Source organism: Syngnathus floridae, chromosome 16 (assembly GCF_059516105.1).
Source record: "Syngnathus floridae isolate MCC-2025c chromosome 16, RoL_Sflo_1.0, whole genome shotgun sequence".
NCBI lineage: Eukaryota > Metazoa > Chordata > Actinopteri > Syngnathiformes > Syngnathidae > Syngnathus > Syngnathus floridae.
Window position 1 is genome coordinate 1309634 of NC_142428.1, and position 23014 is coordinate 1332647.

The 23014-nt window shown below is 41.0% G+C and overlaps 3 protein-coding genes and 1 long non-coding RNA gene across 14 annotated transcripts in view; 2 read left to right on the plus strand and 2 right to left on the minus strand.

Moving 5' to 3' along the window:
• Positions 1-1494: 1494 nt before the first annotated feature.
• LOC148384842 (uncharacterized) lies at positions 1495-5196 on the minus strand. The gene is made up of 3 exons (XR_015853103.1): positions 4936-5196; positions 2895-3062; positions 1495-2438 (listed from the first exon to the last, which is right to left on the minus strand). It is a non-coding gene; the product is annotated as an uncharacterized LOC148384842 (long non-coding RNA).
• On the plus strand, positions 4702-5707 carry mrpl33 (mitochondrial ribosomal protein L33). The gene is made up of 4 exons (XM_088356371.1): positions 4702-4853; positions 4981-4999; positions 5080-5186; positions 5437-5707. Exons 1-4 carry the CDS (start codon positions 4832-4834, stop codon positions 5484-5486), a joined length of 198 nt encoding a protein of 65 aa, XP_088212497.1. The 5' UTR covers positions 4702-4831; the 3' UTR covers positions 5487-5707.
• On the minus strand, positions 5590-22971 carry rbks (ribokinase). The gene is made up of 9 exons (XM_088356370.1): positions 22776-22971; positions 21280-21341; positions 18400-18532; positions 17306-17369; positions 16560-16622; positions 15493-15657; positions 13087-13178; positions 10365-10553; positions 5590-6026 (listed from the first exon to the last, which is right to left on the minus strand). The coding sequence occupies exons 2-9, from the start codon at positions 21336-21338 to the stop codon at positions 5853-5855; spliced, it is 939 nt and encodes a 312-aa protein (XP_088212496.1). The 5' UTR covers positions 21339-21341; positions 22776-22971; the 3' UTR covers positions 5590-5852.
• Positions 12882-23014, plus strand: part of babam2 (BRISC and BRCA1 A complex member 2) — a 50439-nt gene continuing 40306 nt past the window's right edge. For 6 of the 11 annotated variants that reach the window (XR_015853091.1, XR_015853093.1, XR_015853092.1 and 3 more), the window contains exons 1-2: positions 12883-12985; positions 18714-18755. Coding sequence is in view for 3 of the 11 variants with exons in the window: in XM_088356365.1 (XP_088212491.1) it covers positions 12909-12985; positions 18714-18755 (119 nt within the window). In the remaining 8 variants the exon portion in view is untranslated. Of the gene's footprint in view, positions 12986-18713; positions 18756-21689; positions 21736-23014 lie in introns of those variants that run through there. The other 5 variants (XR_015853097.1, XR_015853096.1, XM_088356367.1 and 2 more) reach the window with 2 other exon arrangements.

The window sequence follows — 23014 nt, forward strand, 5'->3', positions numbered from 1 at the left end:
TTTTTTTTTTTTTTGCGGCAGAGAGAGCTGTCTGCTGTCTTCAGACCATTTTGGCTTGTGAGTGAGAAGCTTTCCAACTTAACACCTCCGGTCGCTGACCTGGTAAACTTTCCAAAGAACCTTTGGCTTGACTCAAGGTCTCACTAATGCAAATCCAATTTACTTGTGTATACAGCCCGCAAGTCAACATAGACCAAGTTGAATTCCAATACTTAAGCACTCTTAAATAAATGTCCTATTGCAAGTAATACTGTATTATTATTATTATTAAACACATTTCAGGTTTGCCTCATGTTCATCATCTTGACGTTGACGTACATTGTCCACACGAGGGCAGCAACGGTGTTCCCTAGGAAGCAATGACTAAGTGGATTTACAGCAAACATCCCTGTTTGACAGACTGGCAGTAATAAGGCTGTGTATATTTTTAAATAGGACCTCGAAGCTTAAGGTATGAACACTGGGCTTTTCTGCTCTCTAGCGGCACTTTGCTCATACTGCATGGCTCATGTGGCAGTGCTTAGAACAGATTCTACTTGTTTTCATTGTGTCCCATAACCTCATGCAGGGTAAATTACTCCTCGGAGCAGAGCTGAGAGAATAAGAAATCGAGGGCATGAAAAAATCTGGGCTTCTTTGACCAAACACGTGAAATAAAGTGAAGAGTGAGTGCAAACATCAGGCAGCAGATGCAATCTTGTTACCAAATATGGCTCAACGTACACAGGAAAGCGTGTTTCAGTCCACCCGGGCGATTGCACAATCAGAGAAAATGTGGGGGCAAGTGATATGAGCCGATGATGTCAAGTTTCCCTCTCCTTCATCTGCGGTCGAACGTTGCTGAAATAGCAGCCGACAAATCAATAGGCCGAACTGTTGAGCGTCACGGTGGCCATTTTTAGCTACGTATACTGCACGCCTCGACCCACTTGGCCTCGGAGGTCCTTGTCTTCCTCATTCTCCGTGCCTGTGTCGCCCACACGCTCTCCTGGATGGCGGCGGTAGGCCACAGCTTCTCCTCATGTCTCCACTCCCCTCCACTTTTGCCTCATCCACTGACCCACTGGCGGAAAGTGTGGGGGCCATGTTTGATGGAGAGACTACTTTTAGTCTCCCAGGCTTCTGTTTCCTGTTCACTGATTGAAAAAGTGATACAAAGCACAGGCTTACTTACACAATACTTATGCAATTACAATTTTTTTTATCTTTTTAGGGGTTGGGATCACATTTGTGAGAAATACAACCTCATGGAAGAAATAATTATGAAAAATGGTCATGTCACTGCATTACAGTCTGTTTTGTCTTAAAACTACTTTCACTTGTCTTTTATTAATTACTATCTAAACACAGAGTTATAGTTATAGTGGTAAAATCATTATCACCATAGATTTTCTTGTTTCCTTGGTATGTAGTCTATTTAATAAAAAAAATAAAAAATACAATCTGGTTTAGACTGAAATCAGAGAGCCTGCATGGAACAACAGAGGGCAGCAGTGTTTTGTGGAAGAGACAATGAGTGTGTCTGTCCTTCCCAGTTTATTGCCCAGAAGTCCAACACAGTGAAATCCTGCTAATAAGATGAAAGCAATAGGAAGCACAGCATGCTGTGGCAAACCTCATCACCGGCCCAATACGGAAAGGCTTCAGTGAGCGAGCCACAAAGCCTAACCAGCAACGCCACAATGAATGGAAGCAGGTGGGCCACAGGGTGCTACTTCCTCTTTTTCCTCTCTTGGCAATGGCATAATTGCTGACGTTGCCTAGCGACCGGAAGCATGGAAACAGAAGGTGTCATTTGTTGCCTCAGAGCTGGATTAAGCCAAATTGCAAAATAGTCTCTGATGCATCACTGAGAGAAATGCTTTCCGAAGCTAAAGCTTTGTAAACATACTACTTTTTTTTTTTTTTTTTTTTTAACATGTGGGAGAGAAAATGCTTTTGTACTCGAGATGACCAACACAGAAAACCACTTGCAATGATGTCAAGTTAAATTTAGAACCCACCTTGACCAGTGAGAGGAAAACATCATTCCTGGTCCAATTATCGGTATGGGGGATAGTCTACCTGGCTCACATGGAGATCAGCAAAAAAGTCACCATTGAAATCCCTGTTCCATAACTGCATAGTCCTCCGGCATAGACACATTCATTTTTACTTCATACTTATTTCCAATTATAACACTTTGTATTGTCTTGCATGAAAAAAAAAGAAGTGATGAACAAATTAGAAAAAGTGACACAAAACTTGATGAACCTTGCCAAAATGAGTCACATGATAATTTCATCTATAGAGCGAGCTCATTTCCATTGCAGTTCAATACAGTTTGTGTTGTTATTATTATTTGGCTTGCTGGGGTTAATAAGCAAGGTGGGAGTGAGTGCTCATTGTCCCATATGTGCAGTAGGAGGAGACCAGCTCTGTTGATGTTGATGTAATAACTGTGGGCACACAAATATAATATAAGCCAGTTCATTAATTCTTATAATTATTGCACTTACTGGAGCAATTGCTCAAGAAGTTAATGCTATATATCTCGCCCACCAGACATTTCATTAGGCACATCCAAATAGTTGAATGTAATCCAAAACAAACGCTCTATCCCAAATTTGGGGAATCATTTTCACCTTATTTGTTTCCAAACCATTTTAATTGTTCTAGTTGAACTTTCAGGTTTTTTCTAGTAGTTGTGATGTCAGTTTGCTAATGACCTACTCTAATATTAACATGGAGGCCCCCAGAACCGTGACACTGGGTTCATAGCTTTTTGAGGTGGTTGGTTTTTTTCATTATGCTGCCATTATTAGACACTTTTCTCACCAGCCCTCACTGTTTTGTCTGTCTCATCACTCACGTGTATCTCCTCCACACATACTCCATACTATCATCTCACTTGCCTTTCCTCATTCCATCCCATTCCACTTCACTCCGATGTGTTCTCCTCCTTCTCCTCCTCTATTGTCCTCCATCTCTGCTCTGCCTCCAACTCTTGTGCATGCACAGCGGATGGCAGCAGCCCACTCAGTCCTCTCAGGGAGCAGAAGGTTTATCCACTCCCACTCAGGCTTTGCGTCATGGAACACCGAGAAATAGAGACAGATGGGAGGAGGACATATTAGCTGCCGGTTTTATAACATTACTCTTTATAACTCCCTGGTCATAAGGATAGGAGCAGACAAGCAAAGAAAAACATTCAAGGGAACAAATGAGCGTGCGGTCGGCTCATGTGTCACACGCTAATGAGTGTGACGAGAAAAATACAAAACACATGACTGCATAACGCGATTAAAGCTTTAATTGTTGTCGTATTTATTGAATGGATTTCACAGTTCAGGTGAACGGCCTCCGTATTGCAAAATGATGCTCTCTGCGAAGAGCGTCACAAGGAAAGTGTTGGTGTAACCATAGCAACCTGATGCACATCAATGGATGACATCACACCTGACACAATCGCATTCACGCAAGCGGAAAGGACAATTCACTTTTGCTGCTAGTAATGCTTAAACACCCCTTTGGATTCAAATTAGGGTTACAAAATGGATGGATAATACTATGTTCCATATTTTATAAATGCCAGAGAAAATGCAAACAAAATACATTTTCCAAGTGGCCCCTGGCCGTCAGACCGCTCGCTATTAGAACATTGCGATTGAATATTCCCTGGCTCGTCCCCTGGATGTTGAAATGCTTTCACTTAATCGAAACCACAGTGAGAAATTCTGAGCTGCGCTCGTAAGTGCAAAGTGTGCATGAGTGATATTCAGGCTGGTAAATACACCATGCTTGTGGAGTAAAGTAAAAGTGTCATGAAGTGGGAGAAGGAAAGCACAGCTCACGTCCGGAGTGGTTTTAGAGTGCTGAATGAGTATGGAAGAGGAGGAGGAGGAGGAGAGCTGAAGCAAGTGGTTTCAGTCTAATTCTCAGAATTAAGCCACAATGACGTAAGATCCTTCACACATCCTGACAGCTGCCTGGTTACAGTGCCCAGCCTGTCCAATAACATCCATGGTCATTTCAGCTGCCAGACCCTCCCACTCCAAAAACATTTGAGAGCTTTTACATGAGTCGTACTAGTTTCATTTTGCAGTGCCGGCAGGTGAAGTTTGAAATGATACGTCATATGCAATGGAGCCAAAAATTGTAGGGACCAGGATGGCCCGTGTGTAGAGAAAATCTGTGGAGATAAACTGTGAAAAGGTATTTTCCATAAAAGAGGGGATATTTGAATAATTTCTAAAAAATAGTATTTTTACTGTTGAAAAAAAAAATCTGTGAATTGTTAAACCTGCTGGAAAACATTTCCATTTACAGATATTCAAACAGGTGTTTTATAAATTAACGGTAGAAATCAAAATAATATTTTTATGTCACTCATTCTTAAGTGAATATTTTTCTTTATTTTTTCAAAATTTGTACTTGAGTTAATGACTTAAATCACAAAATGATTATGCTTAATAGTTTGACTTTTACCGGTCTTTTACTTGCAGATTTTAATCAAATCTATAATAATAAAATCATTGTCATTCATCACCACTCACTGCGTTGCGCTCAAGTGCCATTTATCTTTTATTTCATAAAAGAAAATTCTCCTAATCAATGAATTTTATTTGTATTCAATTTTTATTCTCCCCGCTTAATGCTATCGTGCCAATATTCCTGGGTGAAACAAACAAAAAAAGACCGAAAATAAACGCTGTGACTGCAAAGCGGAAAAACAACTTGCGCTTACCCGGAAGTAGATGACTTGAATGTGACTCCTACTACCTTTTGCTCATGCTACAAATGATGCCTTGAGAGTTCTTTTGTATATTTCATTTTTTTCCTGGAAAAAAAAATGTTTCTTACCTCCGTGAACTGTGAGTATCCGACGCTTATTGTTTACATTTAAAGATGCGTGTCATTCGCACACTATGTCTACCTTTTACAAACTAGCCTTACCATGCTAGCAGTGTTGACATGTCTTTTCATTCTTTTTTTTTCCAGTGGCAAAGGCGAAATCAAAGTAAGTAGCAATTGATCGGCATAATTATTCTTAGTTCTCGGAGCAAGCTATTAAGGTGAATGTTGTGTGCCCTCTGTGAGGACCGTCCTGGTGCAGATGATGAGCGCTGCGGGGACGGGCTACTGCTTCAACACCAAGCGAAACCGTCTCAGGGACAAACTTGTGCTCCGCAAACATGATCCATTTGGTAAGATTTGCTTGCATTAGAACTAGGTCACAACTTTCACCGTTTAGTACGAGGCAAAAAGTACACACACAAATTGCCATTCATACAATGCATTAATTTGCAATTAGATTAAACACTAAGATAATATAAACGTGAACAAAAAAAATGAACAGAACTTTTCCTTTTTTTTCTGTCATCAGTCTAATTTTCTTGGCTGGGTACATTTATTTTGTTCACTCAAAATCTTAAATGCGCTTTCTCTTTTTTACAGTGAACAAGCACGTCCTGTTCTTTGAGAAGAGGAAGATCAGATCGGTCTAAAATGGACTTCAACGCAGATGATAAACCTGCAAGGTTTAAAGGAACAATTTGCCTTGTGGAGTCCAAAAGAAAATGTCTGTTCTTCTATGGTGTAAAATATTGATTATAAACAAGTCCTTCATGTTTTATTTTCTTCATGTCAACCACAAGTTATATTCTATAATGAGATGAGTAATTGCATTGTCAGTTGGGTGTCACAACATTAAAAGCTGTTCCAATTACTTTTCACTTGCTTGTGTGCATTACTTAATACTCTTCCATTATATTTGGACTTTCCACACAGTTATTGGTCTTTCAATGCTTGTTCAGATTGCTCAAAAGCAGCACATGAATAAAAATGCAAGTTGATGTGTCCAATGAAAGGCATCAGAAGAGGTCAGCTGCTAAATCCCGTCTGCGTGGATACGATGACTGCGTGCCCATGGACTGCACGCTGACTCCTGCCACTTGACCTGCTCTCCGGGCCACCTCGTCCAATTGCATTGTGGGATAATGAGCCATGTAATATGCCAGCGCTCCAATGAAGCTGTCTCCAGCACCCTGGCAAGAAGACAACATGGAGCAATGCTTTTGGTCAAATAATATACAGTTGCAGTATCATCTTCTGGTACGCACATGCATTAAAAATGTATTTTAATTTGCGTGAGTTGGGAAAATAGCTGATGAACTGTTTTTTTAAAGCTGTCACCAGTAGGGGGTGCTGTGACATGACCCTCATGCACACACTTGAACCATCCATTTAAATGGGGATTTGTGATCAATTTTTAGCCTTTCTAGCTTTGACCATTGGCCTATAACCAGCAGTTCTGATTTGTGTCAACATGTAAGGACAGATAAAGCCAATTATCTATTGATAGAGATGCTAAGTACACCCTGAAGGAGACATGCAGGGGGTGGGAGGTGTTGTGATGGGAAAAGGCACAATGGCATGTTGTGACCTGCTAGTGTAAAACCGCAACTGCCCCCCCCATTAGTTCTCACAAGTCCGCTTGATTAGTCATCACTTTTGGCTCTGAAAAGAGATTGCACACTCTGGTCTGGGAAGAACTTGTCACCCCCTTCACCCTCAGCGTAAGCCTTTCAGAGCCTCACCAATGAAGACATTGACAGCAATGTTCTCAATGATTCAGTGACACCAGGGCAAAAAACTAAAAACAACCAAGTCCAAAAGGTCAGAGGTGTTGTGGACATGCCCCGTGATGAGTAAGCTTCTGGAAATACTCAGGGGCCCAAAAGTGTAGCTAAAGGACTCAATTTAAGGCAAGATATACAAATCAACCATGTCCCCCCCCCCCAAAAAAAATGGGTTGACTCTCCTGGTCAGCACAATGGGTGTGACTCTTGCATTGTTGAGATGCTGGAAAGAGTGAGATCAGAGCGCAAACATTTTACAGGCCCCGTTGACGTTCCATGTTGTGTTTATGTCTCCTGTCTGGTAGCTGGGCTGGGCTGGGCCATGACATAGCTCAGCATTTAAAGCACTGATGATGTCGTTTCACTGGTTTGGCTGAGCCCCCCCCCATCCGCTCTTTGTTCACACATTCACACTGCAACAGTGATGCTACTTTTGAAGCACACAACATGTTCATGTCGACTAAGCCCGATATTAACAATCCAAAGTGGAAGTAAGCCCACGTCCAAGCTCCCGTCCAACCTTTGTCCGCCTCACTAACGTCTCTTCTCCAAGACGACCATGCGAGTGGATGAAGCTCAACGAGGCTGACAAGCGTTGCCCCCTTCAGCCCCGCTGCCACTGTCCTCGACACACTTTGGTGAAGGTTAGATCTGGAGACCTGTCAATCAAATGACACAAGCGCTCGGCGCGGATGAGCAGTGACGCCGGTGCGGGTGGCCTCCTTCCAACGCTGCTTGACCTTTGTGACTTTCTCCTGCCTGCTCTCTGCTCGCGCTCAGCCTTAAGTTTGAAATTATGATGGCAGATGTGATGGCGAGAAGTTCACCCGAGACAAAGATTTCTGCACCACTTGGTGGATTTCTTTCAAATGATTGCTTGAGCTCAGCGCACCCTAAAAGTTGAATACTAGACAAAATCAAGGCAACAAAAGCGTTTCTATTTTACTGCAACTCTGGAAATATGTTTGACTTGTTAGCGTTTGCGGAATGTCAAAGGAATGTGGGCTGTGCCTCCAATAAATAAGATAACAAAACTCATGACAAAAACAACTCCGCCCCACACATCAAGACTGACAAGTTGTTATTGTGACAAAACAGGCATTCATTCTTCTATTGTTCATCCCCTACCCGCTTATTCGTGTTTATCCCAATTGTCACAGAAATGTGAATTTTGACCTTAATCCCAATAGCGACTGCATGTAAAGGTCTATTTCTCACCCTGATGTGATCTGGACTTGTGTCTCGCTAAGACAGATGGTTCAGACTCTTGAAAGCCTCCAGGCACCCCGGGGAGAGCAAAGACCAAGTTGGGGGCAACGCTGACTCACAGAGGCTTCCCAACAGCCGCTAGTAACAAGGGACTCGTCTTTGCAGATCAAACAGACACTTAATTGGAGCAATTAGCCAGCCCACCACCATCTTTCATCCATCCATCCATCCGCAAGTTTGATTTTGAACGCTTTTGTGTTTGACACGCAAGACGCAGCGCACTGGCAGCAGGCATCTGGTTTGCTATACAGCAGCTGCTCCGTACACATGTAATCCATTAAAAGAAGGTGATATGGCACTTTTCTCATTGTGTCATCCTAATCCAGACTGTGCTTGGCTCAGCCGTTATTTTCCAACGACCGTTGAGTTCCAGGAAGGAATCGTTCAATTGCGCCATGGTCTCTCCCGTCATGAGAGAGAAAAAAAGAAGGATGACTAATTTGATTGCCTAGAGAGACCCACCGTGTAGCAGCTGTAATGTCTGGATTAGAAGGGGCTGTCTACCTTTATTTAGTCTTTCGGAGTGGACCTCCTCTAGCGGGACAGATGAAACCAAGGCCACCCAAGTGCACAAAATGTAATATATAAAAATGTGAGTGTGTGTGTTTTAGCTTCAGATAACTCCCGACACAAAACAGCCCAGACAAAATGAGGCCTAGATGTTTGCCTTGCCATTTTTTTTTTAAAATCCCGATTCGTGACCCTGACTCAGACTGACTTTTTTTGCCTTTCTATTCATCAATTATTTTCTTTGTTTTTATTTTATTCCTTTTATTTTGTTTATTTATTTTAAACGATATTTTTACAAAATAGCCCAGATAATTATCTGTGGTAGTAATAGAAGAAGCTAAAGCTAGGCCACCTTGTTTTGTTTAATTCAACAATTTATTTTAAATAAAAATGGAATTGGCAATTAATTTTATTCTATATTTATTGAACGATTAGCAGCCCCAACCATTTTTTAAGCACATTATGGATAATTGGATAATTTATTTCGAGCCATCCGGCAATTGTGCCTTTCCTGACTTTGATCGGTGAAATGCACCAGTCTCAGTTCTTGCTATGCGAGCACACCGCTTTCATAGAAAATGCCTTTAACCGCAGAATACAAACGCCCTCAGAGCACAAACCCGGACTCGTATCTTACAAAAGAGATGTGCAAGGAACAACCACAAGAGACTCATTGATTGCACTGATATTGAAAAACTGCAGCGCTAATAATATGAACTCAAATCACCGTTGTTTGAATCGATAATGGCAGAAAACCAGCACCGGTGCTTCTTGAATGCTTTCAAACTTGTCACCACGTCTTTAAAAACTAAAACAAACAAAGCTGTAATAACAGAAGAGTTAATCATAACCAAAAACACACTCTTTCCCACACAGGCTCAAAAGAAATGGAAACCCAGATAACAATATGGAGTCACCCCCCCCCCCCCCCACACACACACTCCAGTAAAAACGTAAATGGCCTTTACTGGAAGAGGGATTATTTTGTCCAAAAGAGTTAAACACCCCCCCGAGTTATGGGCCCATCAAAGAACAGAAGGGCCGGTGTGTGTGTGTGTGTCTGGATGTGTGTGTGGTGAATTACATAGCAAGCCTAACCACAGCGAGGTTTGCAATGCCTTCTGCTGACTGATGCATGCAGGCCCAAAAGGTGAGTCACACAAGTGGAGGGGGGGTAGACAGTGAATAATAAAGGCACTAATGTGTGTCTACTTCTCCATGCGGGGGCACAACAGAGGTCACGGAGCCCCCAAGAAAGGCAGCTTTTTGTTCCTCAAAATGCCATGAGTGCTTTAGGCAAAACAAGCCACGGCCGTCTATGTCATTTACGCTTTTTCATATTGAGGGGATGTATAAATAAATAAATGTAATATACTACATGCACAAGCGCACAGATAGAATGGTCACGTTTTAAGACATTTATAAGTAGCTAGAGTAAAGAGGTTGGGGATGAGTCACTTAGCATAGTAATTATAGCACAATAAAAGTCTCAATAGCGAGGTGACTCAGCAACAGAACCAATGACACAAACAATTAAACAGACTCGCTTATGATCTATTCCAAGTTGTGGAAAGCAACACATCAGAGGCAGGAAACACAAAGTAACATAACTTTATCGAAATGTTGTCCACGAGATTCATTTAGAAAATATTCAAGTGTTAAGAAAAGGGAAAAAATATGATTTAGCCATACCTGATTCTGTCTTGGTCACGACATTTTGTGGAAATTGGTAGTTTTTCCCTAATCCAGATAATTATAATGGAAATAACATTAATACTTTTGCTAGTACTGGACAAATAAAATATTTCAAAAGACTTATATATGCAAATGCAGTGTATTTGTGTAGGTATTATTATTATGATCTAAATTGTATATAGTGATGGGGGATTATGGCGGTGATAGTGAGTGAAGTGTTGGAATCCGACGGTTCGAGGAAGTCTGTTCCTAATGATGCATCATGCTTACCGTGGTGTCCACTGCGGTGACTGGCGTTGCTGGAACATGTTTGGAGGTAGACTCTGATGCCTGGAGCACCACACATCCTTGGGCTCCCAAGGTGATAATAACTGTGCCGCATCCTCGCCTCAGCAGCTCGCGGCCAGCGCACCGCGCCTCCTCCACGTTATTTACTGATGAACCTGTCAGCAGCTCAGCCTGGATGGAGGCAGGAGATGAGAAATGGATTAAGACGTATTAGGAGTATAAAACAACTGGAGGGGAATACTGAAAAGGATTTATATCTATTAAAATAAACGAATATATTGCTAATACAGCCCTGACTTGTTTTCCATAGTTAATCTCTTTTGTGTGAGCCATTCTTCAACGAGTCAGATTCTAATTACACCCTGTGTGCAGTCAGACAGAGTTCTGATTTCTTCATCTAGTCTGAGATGTTTGGTGAGAAAACGTCATTTGACTGTTTTGCCGCATCTGGCAGCAAACTGAAGCTTCGAAATATTCATATTCAGATGAACTTCAACAATAATCATCACACACATTTGATTTTTTGGGGATGTTCTATATTATTATATTTTCTATCTAATGTAACATATGCTCTGAAACTATTAAGTTTAATTTAGTAAACATAATAGGGATATTATTTTATTATAGAGTATTTATTTAAAATCCAAAACTGTATTTATTTGTTGTCAAATGTGTTTATTTTCAAAGGGATAACATTTTTTGATTCTTATATTCGTAGAAATTTGTGATGTAAAATTAAAATGAGTTCTTGTTTTTCAAGTCTACATTTATAAATACTGTTGAATTTCTAACCAGGTAAAATAAGGTTGAGACAGTCATGGTACCAAACAACAATTCATTTGGACACTTTATGTCGTGGAACAAATCGCCTATGTGGGTTGAGGAGGGAAAATCACGATGACTCGTAAAGGACAATGACTCAAAAATTACGTGAGCACCAATTGGACTGGATTTCTGACATGTATCAGCTTGTAAACTAAAGCGGAATGAACATGATACATGTATTTTGGGGCGGCTCAGAGGTAGAGTACGTGGTCGTCTCGCAGTTGTTCCTCGAAGCTGCGTCATCAATAGCGCCTTGTAGGAGGAAATGTGCCATAAAAGTAAAAAAGCCCATTCTTTGAAAGAAAAAAAAAATACAACAGGAGGGTGTGATGTCGGGTCCCTGAAAAATTAAAGGTCAAGTAATCCTAATCAGCCAAAGCTTTGTGCCAAACGCTGGCCCCAATCACAGTCGCTGAAGGCATTATCAGAGCAGTTGAATGTTGCCTTGGGTATTTCAATCACAGCAGGTCTCTGTGAATGACTAGGCCCTGAGAAAAGTGTTCATCAGAATGACTGCCTGCCGCCAACACACTTACTGCAATATAAGTACATTGCGCTTTCATTTGTTTTTTTTAAATGGAAAATATAAAAGATCAAAATATGAGTTCAGGCAGGACTGACACTCCTGTCGAATGGCAGCTGATGGCTTTTTGTGCAATGTGAAAAAAGTCAACAATGATCTTGGACAAGTTCAAAAATAAACCACAGTGTATCAATGTTTAAGAGCCCGGAGGCTAAAATAAATAAATAGATCAAAAACAGGCACAGAGGCACAAAAAAGCGTTTTGTTAGTCATCGGCTTCACACCGGGGCATTAATCCACACCCCGCCCCCCCCAAAACCCTCGGTGTACAAGAGGAACAAGACTGCGTTGAAGTTTCTGCCGTGTGTGAGTAAATGCTCACACACACAAAAGAGGCACAATTAAAAGTGTTTGTGCAATACACATTAAATATACCGCGGAGGTGGATGCTTTTATCACAGTAGGTTGCGCCAAACGTTTTTTAATGTCCCTGTTTTAGTTTTGATCATTTTTTTCTTCCAGTACTTTTTAATATCTCAAATAATGCTAATGCCAATGAATATTTTACAAATGCATGATGGCGTGAACTCAGATTTAGTCTAATGAAATTCAATAAAATGGCTGTATTCAATAAATAAGAAATAAATAAATAAAAGTAAAAATGTAATCATGGAAATATTTGCAGCATGGAACCTAAATATGGGGAAACTTCAACACTTGGCATGTCTGCACACAGTATCTGGGTTTCCCCCCCCCCTCCAAAAAAAAGTTTCTTCAGCTATGCACGCTTGTCTTTTCCATCACTGCTGCGTCACTTTTTGACTCCGTTTCATGTCCACACCTGGCTGGCTGGCTAGATGTTGTTTTCTGCTCCGCAATACGACATCAAATAACAGTTCCCATCAAGCCCTAACGGACGGACGGCTGACTCAGCCAAAAAGCACATCTGCCCCTTTTTTTTTTTTTTTTTGTCATCACAACGATTCCCAGATAAGCACACCCACTTTCACTCATCTGTCATCACCTGACAGCCAAGACGTGAGGTGCCATGACCGCAAAAGGGTGGAGATAGCCATTCCCAAGAATGTTTGCATGGACTTTATGTCTAAAAGATACAGTGACACTATTGATGTGCTAGAAGAGGCCACCGTACAGGAGATAGATGAATCACAGTGGAAATGTATGCGTGGGCTCTCATAACTTCTGGAAACTCCCGGGACCACAAAGGGCCTTCAATGCTGATAACGTATTCCAGGTACATTATTCTATGCTTGTGGTCAAACGATTCCTCAGTGAGAGCTTAACAAGTGTCAATTAATGGCCAAGGAGAATAAAATTGCTTGTGTGATGCATCACCTCAGACTCATTGCAGCAAAACACATCAGAGAATCGATAAAAATCAGGATCCAAGTCAGGGATAGCTGGCGCCGGGTTGAATATTGTAGTAACTGCAACGACAAAAGTCACTCGTCAATATTACTTCAGATAAAAAAATTAGCATAGAAATGATCCATAATGTTCTTTAGTCTAAGCTTTAGCATTGACATTTTTGATGTATGCACTCAGTACATGAGTACAATAATAAAACACATATTTCTTTTTCAGAGGTTGACTATAAAGGGCAAGAATGGCCTTAAATCAAATTTCAATGGAACGGAACATCATAAGCTACTGCAGAAAAAAAGCTCAAAAGCTTCTACAAAGAAGCCACATTTTAAATGATTAAATTAGCATTGAGAAAAAAAAAAAAAAGACTTGGGAACTGGCTGGTGAGAACAGTCTCAGACCCTGGAGATGAAAGCCATTGCATTCCCACATGACCACATTTATTGGAAAACTTAAAACAGTCCAGTGGACATCTCAATGTGTGAGTGAGATCCATTGCGACATTTTCTGTGTTTATATTTAAGATTACAGCAGAGGAATTTGTAATTCTCCGGATGTGTCCAACATCACGGTCTGATGCATATTCATGAGCGTCAAGCATTAATGCCGCCATTTCTTTGTATAAGTGAGGATAAGCCCAGCTTGACGAAGCGATTAATTCCAATACCGCTGCATCCAAATGAAAGCCTCGTGCAAGTGTGTGTGCATTTATATGTATGTTCTAGGATGTCAAAGGCAAAGTAAGTGTTTGTGAGTGTGCGTGTGTGTTTGCGTGGGCACATTGGAGAGCATCTGCGTGGGTTTGCATTGGGTTTGGACCACCTGGCGCTTTGAGGTAGACGTTAGGTTGGAATAATGACTACCACTTCAGCACAAACACACATCATCGTGTCCCTCAAAATATTGGAATAAGTAGGCCCCATAGTGGGCTATAAAACTTTGGCTTTGACATTAGGGCATTGACATTATTTCCATTCCCTGTTCAGGTTTAGCACAAAGCGTGGTCTGACAGTGGGAGTAGTTTACTTTCTTTTGGTATTTTTATAGATAAGTTAGGAAAGGGGCGTTTGCGCCGTTGTGGAAGTGACCATAGCTGACTAACGGTGGTGGCTCCTGTCATTCCCTTCAAAACTATTTGCAAATTAGTAAACTATTAGCTCTGAAAAGCAAAGTCATGTAAAAGTCTTACTCATATTGTATGATCATTTTTTTGAAATCATGTTATCTTCCTCTATCTGTTCCTGGATCTTCCATCTGTGCCGCGATCACAGTGTTTTGCGCCAAGCATGATGTTTCCAGTGCTGAGCTCAAGTGTGCATGTAAAAAGGATGGAAGCTAATTCATATGTGGGCAAGTGCGGCTTTTGTGAAATCCCAAATATGCAGACGCAAGACAAAATCTTCCTCGCTAAAGTTGGCATCCGGGCAGCGTGTCTGTCTAAACCCAATAAACAAAACGGAGCGGCCCAGATGTTGAAATTCTGGGATGCACAAAAACTGACTCATGTCTGGTAGGCTTCTACTCTGCATGCGTCAAAGGCTGGAGTTGTGTCAAATAACCGGGAAAACAGCGACTTGTTACTGATGGATGGAAAACTGGAAGGAAGATAGCTGGTCAACTCTAAAAGCTTCCAATTCTGTTATTTCAATACAAAGGGAAGAATTTCTGCAGTTTGCTGGATTAAATTCATGAAATGATTGAATGAAGCGATAGGTCGGATTTTTCAATCTGGCATGTTGCTTTTTGTGTCATTTGAGCACGACTTCATGCTTGGCGTCATTACGTCTTCACCGCCAAACACATTAGCAGATATTCTCCCCGGAGAATTCCATTTACACCTTGTGGTGCCACAACGTCGAGGTGGCTCCTTTGCCAAACGCGTTCGTTCTGCTCGTCTCTCTAATGCCACATGGTGGTATGGTAAGAGGGGAGGGGGGGCCAGCTCATGAGGGCGGCGTTCAGCGAGGCCATCTGGGTATCCCATCTGCAACACAGTTATGGCTGTGACGTTTTTGTTCTGGCAGCGCGCAGCCATCGATTACTAGTGACGAGCTCTGATGAGAAGCTCCCCAGACGTCTTAATGACGCCAAGGGCTTCTAAGAATAGGATGGCGCTAAAGATGACAAATTCTGGAATCTGGTCACCATGACAAGGAGGAAGGAGTCATGGGGAAGTAAACAAGTACCCTGCTGGTGTGATTGACACGCGTATTTAAAAATGTTGGATGTGGTTAGAGATCAAATATAGATATTAGGGAAGATGCTGCGTTTTTTTACCCACAGTTTCCACTTATTATCCACAGACCCATTTCTTTGTAGCCAATCAAATGCTAATTAGTTGAAATCATATAAGGAGAGTGGCCTGCATCCACTGACCTTTATTCTCTTGAGCCATCTGTAACGCCCGCAAAGATATTTGGGGGGCAATTTCAAGTTGGCAAACCAGTACTTTTGCAGAAGTGATGGCTGGAAGTGCATCCTGAAGCTCCACCTTGCTCAGTAGCATGTTGGCACCAGCCACAATCACAATGGCATTCTGACCTGTTTGGAGACCAGCACACATGGATCTCTGAAATTCGAGTTATGTGACGTATAAAATCCGAAAGTATTAGACATCCATTCCTCAACCATTTTCTATCATGCTTGTCCTTTTTAATATTATTGGAACATTTAACAGGCAAACTAAACCCTGCATTGGTCATCAGTCATCTGGATACATGTGGTGAATATAAAAAGTCTACACACCCCTCTTCAAAGGCCAGATTGTGGTTGATTAAAAAAAAAAAAATTATACCAAGATAAAAAAATGTCCCAAAAGTTCCATTGACTTTTATTGTCACATAAAGATGATGGGCTTTTTGTTTTCACCCTAGAAATTGGATTGAAGTACTAGACTATAAATGTACTATATATTGATTGAATTTATTCATTCCCCACTATTTGTCCTCTTCATTTTGTGATCAACAAAAAAATGGATAGCGAAGGACGATGTGTATATCCTTGTACAGGCAAAGTAGTTCTCATACAATCATTTGTTGAATTGAATAAATGATGACCTTGGAGATGGACCTTGGAGATTTTTATGGCAGTGGAGCTCAATGAGTCCTGTAGCTGCTGTGAATTCTTGCCTAACAAAAGCTCTACTTTTGAGAACTAGTCCGACAATGTAGCGAATGATTAAGATGTAAAAGATGAACTGCAACATTTGTGTATTTTAGCATTTGATACAGAGGAAAGTCAGCTGTAAGATTAAAAAAGAAAAAAAAAATGAAAAAGTGGATTGCAGTGGATTGTTTGGCATGTTAACATCTCACAGTAAATTATAATATGCATGCTTGGCTCAGTCGCATGTGTGAGTGGGAATTCCTTGATAATTAAACTGAGAATGTGCGTCTGTTCACGTGACACTTCCAAGTGTGAGAAAATGAGCATGCTTTCTTTACCTGCATCATTGACTATGATGGAGGCAACGCCTGTGGCTGCAGCAGACGTCTGTCCGACAAAGCCTAACAAAGTGACACATGATGAGAGAAACACGTACCAACGTTTTTATTTTTTTTGTCACGGAATAATTCACACTGCTTTGAATTTACACAGGATTTGAAATTGAATTGCATCACATGTGCTAACCTGTTGCTCTTTTGCATTGGATTGTAGTTTGCACATAGGCGTTGCCGTTTTCTGTCGGCAAAACACGTCGCGAGTTTCATGCCTCTCCTTTTGTGGCTCTTTCTTTTCTCTGTCTTTTGCAACACACGCCAAACAAGGTGCCGCCCGCTTTCGACACAGAGGTTTGCGCTTTGTAGATGCGCAGGCTGCCGCCTCTGTCACGCTCTCGTTTAAAATACCGAAAATAAGTGCTTTCATGACGTCAAGGTATCGGATTGCATTTTAAGCGGCTAGTTTATTGCCATTTAATTTTTTTGCTATTCTTGAAACTTTGAATTGTTAGTAAAAGGTTAGCAAATAAAGCTTCTGATCAATTTTGGACAACTAATTTGAGACATTCAAATGAGCGTTCGGGGGGATGAATTCAAATCTTAAACCTGTTCTTAAAATATTGAAACTTTGAGTGTGTCTTAATCCAATTGCAAGAAGAAACAATGTTCCAAACTACAAGTGCGTCTTTCTAATGTCCTCCTGGTAAAAAAAATTTGTCAGGTGGCGCTACCACGACAATCTGCCTTACCTGTATGCACGCCGTGGTCCTTGAAATTCTGGATATAACTGTCTCCAAAGGAGTCGTTACCAACCTAGAATAGACACAAGACAAAAACGATTACAACAAGGAAGGTGTCAAGCGGGGTCAGACTTGGTTAGCGGCAACGTTTGAAAAGTGTATATCCTTAAATCTCTGATGGCTTGGATTTCCGTGCGCCCTGCCAGCATACTGGCATGGTGCCGCCGTTGAAAACCAGCAAATAGGAACACACAAAAAGTCCAGAAAAAGCACACACGCGCAAACACACGACCAGCTGCGCCAAGCCTGGAAGACACGCTTACCCCGCCCGCTTTACGCCTCTTCATGCCCACCTCGTTTCATTTTCTTTTCTTCCGTCCACATCTGTAGCTACTTTGGCTTGCGGAGGGGGTCCCCACCTTGGCCCGAGGCGCCTACTTCGAACCCACGCTTTCCAAAAAACATGCCAAAATACCGGAGACTTGTAGCCGTCCGTCTGTGATGATGCGTTGGCCCGCTATTGGCTGCTTGGCCCCGTCCTCTTTGAAGACTGCCCTTCTGTCTTGGATGTTTTTGATAAGCCAGAATGTCTATTTTTGGGTTCTCCCCATGCCCGGAGAGATCCTCCTGCGCTGGCTTGTTATCGATCGGGTCTCTTTGTTCTGACAGAGGTGGGGCGCCCGTGCTTTAGTGCTCGGGTCGAAAGGCCACGCTATGCTTACTGATCGGAGACGTCGGGTTCGCGTGGTATGGGAATAGGCTTGTTTGAAGGCGGGCGAGAGTGGGTGGCGTATGCACGCAGTCTGGTATTGATCAAGAGAAAATGAGACATGGAGAGTTTATGGCGTGAAAGGAAGTTTGGGGAGTTGCTAAAAAGTTGTCCGTCGCTGCGTGGTCTACGTCGAGAAGAGTCGCAGTGGGTAGTTGCTAGCAAATGATCATTAGGAGCGGTGTGATGGGTTAACGTCATGAAGCGTAAATTGTTAGAGGTGCACCTCCCTCCAGAACCTCACAAAAACTTTTACGCACCATGATAGACTTTATAATGCATTGCTTTTGAATCTCCATCTGTCCTACTTTTCAGTCAAGGTCAAAGGTCATACCTTGGCGACCATTGCGGTTTTAGCGCCCAGTTGTGCAGCCTGTATGCACTGGTTGGCCCCTTTTCCGCCAAAGCCAATGAAGAAGTTGTGACCGTGGATGGTTTCCCCTTCCTTAGGTAGTCTTGGTGACTGGCTGTGCATGGGGGGGAAAAACAAAAGCAAAACCATAAAGATACATTTTAAAAGTACATTTTCTTCACATTATGATGGAGTTGAGTGGATGTCAAACTTTACACTGGTGGTACTAGCTGACTCATCAAGATTAAATACAACCTCTCTCCTAAAATGTTTCTTTTTTTTTTTTTTTGCCACAGGTGGGTGCCCTTACAAGCCTCCAATCATCGAGCAACTGGAAGGTGAGTAATCCGGGCAAGAGACAACAGCAGTATCATGCCTGCGTCAAGACTTTAGGCTTTGGCCTCGGGCCAGTTGTGCCACAGTCAAAGGATCTGCGGTTGGCAAAACGTTGTCATTAAATTGTTTCCCCTCTCTCGTTGGACTTTCTTTTAGACATACTAAGTTTGTGTGGTGACTTTGTTTGACGCAGGTGCTCCGCCATATTACAGTAAATCCATTCAATCCCGGAATTTCCAGTAATTGAGACAACACTAGAGGTTGCCTTTGCATTGCTGTGTAAAACGACCAAATGTTGGAACAGGATGTGAGGTCAGCAAGACCGTAATGCGGTGAGAGAGGAAATGGAACAAAGGGCCAACATTTAGACGCACACGCAAGCAACCGAGTCGGCTCCTTTTTATCACACCGAGAGCCCTGCTGAGGAGATTCTACTGGAAAAGAATTTCTTGTCGAAAATGACCTCAGAAAGTTGTGTTCTCAAACAAGAATTACGAATTGCGACATCTGGAATATTGTTGATGGTGAGAGAAGCTCTGAAAAGGAATGCTCCCTTTGTGTACGAAAATTCACGGACATGTGCGCGTTTGCGAGTGTGTGTGTGTGTGTATATGCGCTCTGTTTGCAAAGTACTCCAGTGTTTCCACTTTCGCACACCCACACAGGACTTTGGACTATGCTAACCTGAAAAACACAGATTGGAGGTACTTCCCTTGAATAATTAGAATATACAAAAAAAAAATGATGGATTAGATAGGGATAAAGCAAATTTTGAAAAGGATTTTGGTCTTTTGTCGTAAACTAATGCCACACGCATGCACACACACACTGAAGTGCCAGCACCATTATGCTTTTATGTTACCATGACGACCAGGGGAGGAGGACGGTTGAGCCAAATAGCAAAAAGGAAGTGCACATATGGCTCTTTACAGCCAATAAAAGCATTGATAGAGAATTAAAATTAAGTGACGTGAATTGTCAGCTCAGCTGCAAAAAAATGTGATCGGGACATCCCTAGTCACAGGGAAACAAAGCACATTGTAGGAACAATAGTTGTCATACCAGAATTACATTTTCCAAAAGAGAATCAAAATGCAAAAATGACTCAGATAGTTAAAAAAAACTATAACAAACTAAACGACATGATACTACTATCGAATCATGCTTTTGCAAGGAAAATTGAGAAAATTTGAGCCAAATTGCAACACATATTCACGTGTATATATGTATGTATCATGCTTCAATAGACAAAAAATGTTCTTGTTTTGCAAGTTTGATGAATTTAAATTTTAAAACAGGTGAAAGGTGTCTACACAGTGAGCTTTAGCAGTAGGGGGCGCTGTTTGTCTTTCAACTCCTGACTGTACTTTGACTCTTTTTACACTGCAGTGATAGCCATTAAACACAACTTTTTAATAGCCTTTTCTATTTAGGAGTAATAGCAGCATACATTAAGTGTGCGCGTTATGTGTGTGTGTGTGTGTGTGTGTGTCATCTGCAACCACACGTATCTGCCTTTTCAAGACAACCGTATTTTTCCACTTCAAAGCCATGCATATCACTTGGAAAGACTTCCAATCTCTTCCTGCTAGCCTCTGCTATCCGCTGTGTGACCCCCATCCATAAAGCCCCCTTTTGCAACATGGGCAATTTTCTGCTAGCTTATAATAGTTCTAATTGATGACTCCTGTCCTAGATAGCAGAATACAAAGCAGCAGAATCGCCAATTAAATTGTTGATGAGAAAAAATAGAATCACAGAAGACTTTTTTTAATAATAGGTTGGGACTTTTGACTTACATAAAAGGCTCACTTTAAAAATATGTAATTTTAAATGAACCCCTCCACCATCACCCCAGAGTGTAGCACATAATATAACTTGGAAGGATGAGATGTCATCGTATGAGCAGCTGATCATGTCATTCCTTCCAAAGTTCATGATAAATCCGTCTGACAAAGCGATTTCAAAAGATTGGCATGTGACTATAACGTATTGTGTTTGGCTCGAGGAATCTCACCAACCAAAAGCCTGATGCAACACTTTAAGGCATACGGACATAATAATTAGCTATAATCCTTAGATCTTTAACCCAACATATGTCAAAAAAACAGAACAATTATTTGATCCCTATAATTATTAAAAACTGTTTCAAATCATAAATCTCATGACAGCAGCTTGTTATGAACTACTTCTATTAAGACTTCAAAGGAACTGTTTAAGTCGATCTCTGCTGACAATTATGATTAATCTATGGCCCGAAGGTTATGAAGCTGAAGTATGTGATTGATTAACAGAGCAGGCTTTTAGGTTAAGCAATAACTAAATTTAAACTACTTCCTCTATTTTTGCGGAGACGGTTGCAAGCCGTGATCGAAAATACACTACAGCTAATCTTTTCCGCAGGTTTACAGAACAAGTCCAAAATAAAACTGCTGATGGACAGTTGCGGTTATTGTTATTAATAAACATTTTAGAGGTGATATTCTAACTACGCTTTTGGTCAATTATAGGGCTGGATTTACTTACCTGACCAAGTCAGTCATGCAAGAACCAACCACTATAACGTCAAAGGCCTCTTCAGTCATGACCTGTTAAGACAAGTACTTGTGTTATTCAAATGTCTCATTTCTGAATAATAAAATGATACCACATTCAGGATTTAAAAAAAAAAGAAAATCCATTTCTTTATGCTGGATTCCTTTTAATGGACTTCTAGTGGACATTGTAGGTAAACAGTGTCTCAACAGCCGACAGAACTAAAAGGCTTGACAGTTTATCTTCTACATTAGCATGCGCATGGACGAGACAACAAAAGGTAAAAATAGAACCTTCATCATTGACTGAGTTGGACAACATCCAGTCATATTGGTAATATCTGAGTGTGTGTGTGTGTGTGTGTGTGTGTGAGAGCACACTGGCATGTGTGTGTGGGGGCAGTAGGGGGTTGCGGCTTCAATACTAGACGACATGAACACATCGCAGGCAAGCAAAGACTTTAATTAATTCAATCCTCAGCTTGTATCGGAGCTAATGCTAGTGTGTTAATCTCTTCAAATCTCTTCCTCGGTAGAGGAGGACTTGGAAAGCCTGGCCGCTGGCTGTATGATGCTTTACTTCTCTCTTATTCCACATTTCACAACATATTGTCTTTGCATGCAAGCAAAGGAAATGTGAGAAGTAGCCAGTGATTCTAATGCAGGAGCATATCTTCACATATTCATTGTCCAATCATCTTTAAAAAGGAATTATTTGCAGGATTAAATACTGCTCTGTCAATGCTGACCATTTCAGCTTCATTTATAATGCAAAGGGTTTCACTCATCCGCAGGCAAAACTGCATCGCTGCCAAATGAATAAATTAAACAAACAATACAACCATTTTAGGAATAGTCTTAGAATCCCATGAGATTTGGTCGATTACTCTAGTTCTACACTAGGTTGAAAACATTTACATTATTCAAAACATTTACATTATTCAAGAATGAAACAAGACAGGCCTTGTCATCTTATTTGGCATTATAATATTATTAACATTCGTGTTTACTCTGCAAACCTTTGTTTACTTTTAGCTCAGGGTCACAAGTTGAAAACACCCTGTTGACTAAAATTCAAAACATTAGAGCCACAAATTGCTGAAAGCTTGGAACTATTTCAATCTTGTGTAGGTTTGGATTTATGTGCAATGTATGGATGTCTAGAAAAAGCCTTTACATTTAATTTCTTCAAGGGAATAGCAAAAGAAATAGTACAACTCATATTATTATGATAATTTCACTCAATTCATATAACTTTTAGACGTGTACAATGCTTGATTTATTATTTGTGCAACGAACACTCTACAATTCAATATTAACTTCGTGCATGCAATAAAAGTACATCTTTTTAAAATGGTAACACGCGCAGTCAACATAATCCAATATAAGTGCCAGTAGTCATGTTGCAACTTTATAAATATCATGCATCATGTCGATGATAAAAATCTCAATTCTAGTTAAATTGGACATTATACTAAACATGTTTACCTTTTCTGGTTTGAAAATGAAGAAGCTGGGCGAAGTACATCGCCCGGCAATTATTGACAGCTAGAATGAGGAAAGTATTGCCTGAAAAGCAATATTTGATAACGAAAAAAAGCTTATCAATTTCAAGTGATTTAGCCAAAACTTGAAAACATATCAAATCACTCGTTATGACCATTGAAGATGTATAGCTCTGTAAACATGTATATCGGCATTGTAATGCATACTTTTCAAACAGGCGT

Excerpts from the sequence above, each read along its gene's own strand:
- rbks (XM_088356370.1), bottom strand. The coding sequence starts at position 21,338 with ATGACTGAAGAGGCCTTTGACGTTATAGTGGTTGGTTCTTGCATGACT. Across the intron at positions 13,179-15,492 it reads GATGGCTCAAGAGAATAAAG|TTACTACAATATTCAACCCG; the intron begins GTCAGTGGATGC and ends TTGTCGTTGCAG. Across the intron at positions 10,554-13,086 it reads TTTGCTGCAATGAGTCTGAG|GCTGAGCTGCTGACAGGTTC; the intron begins GTGATGCATCAC and ends GCCTCCATCCAG.
- mrpl33 (XM_088356371.1), top strand. The coding sequence starts at position 4,832 with ATGTTTCTTACCTCCGTGAACT. Across the intron at positions 5,187-5,436 it reads CCGCAAACATGATCCATTTG|TGAACAAGCACGTCCTGTTC; the intron begins GTAAGATTTGCT and ends TCTTTTTTACAG.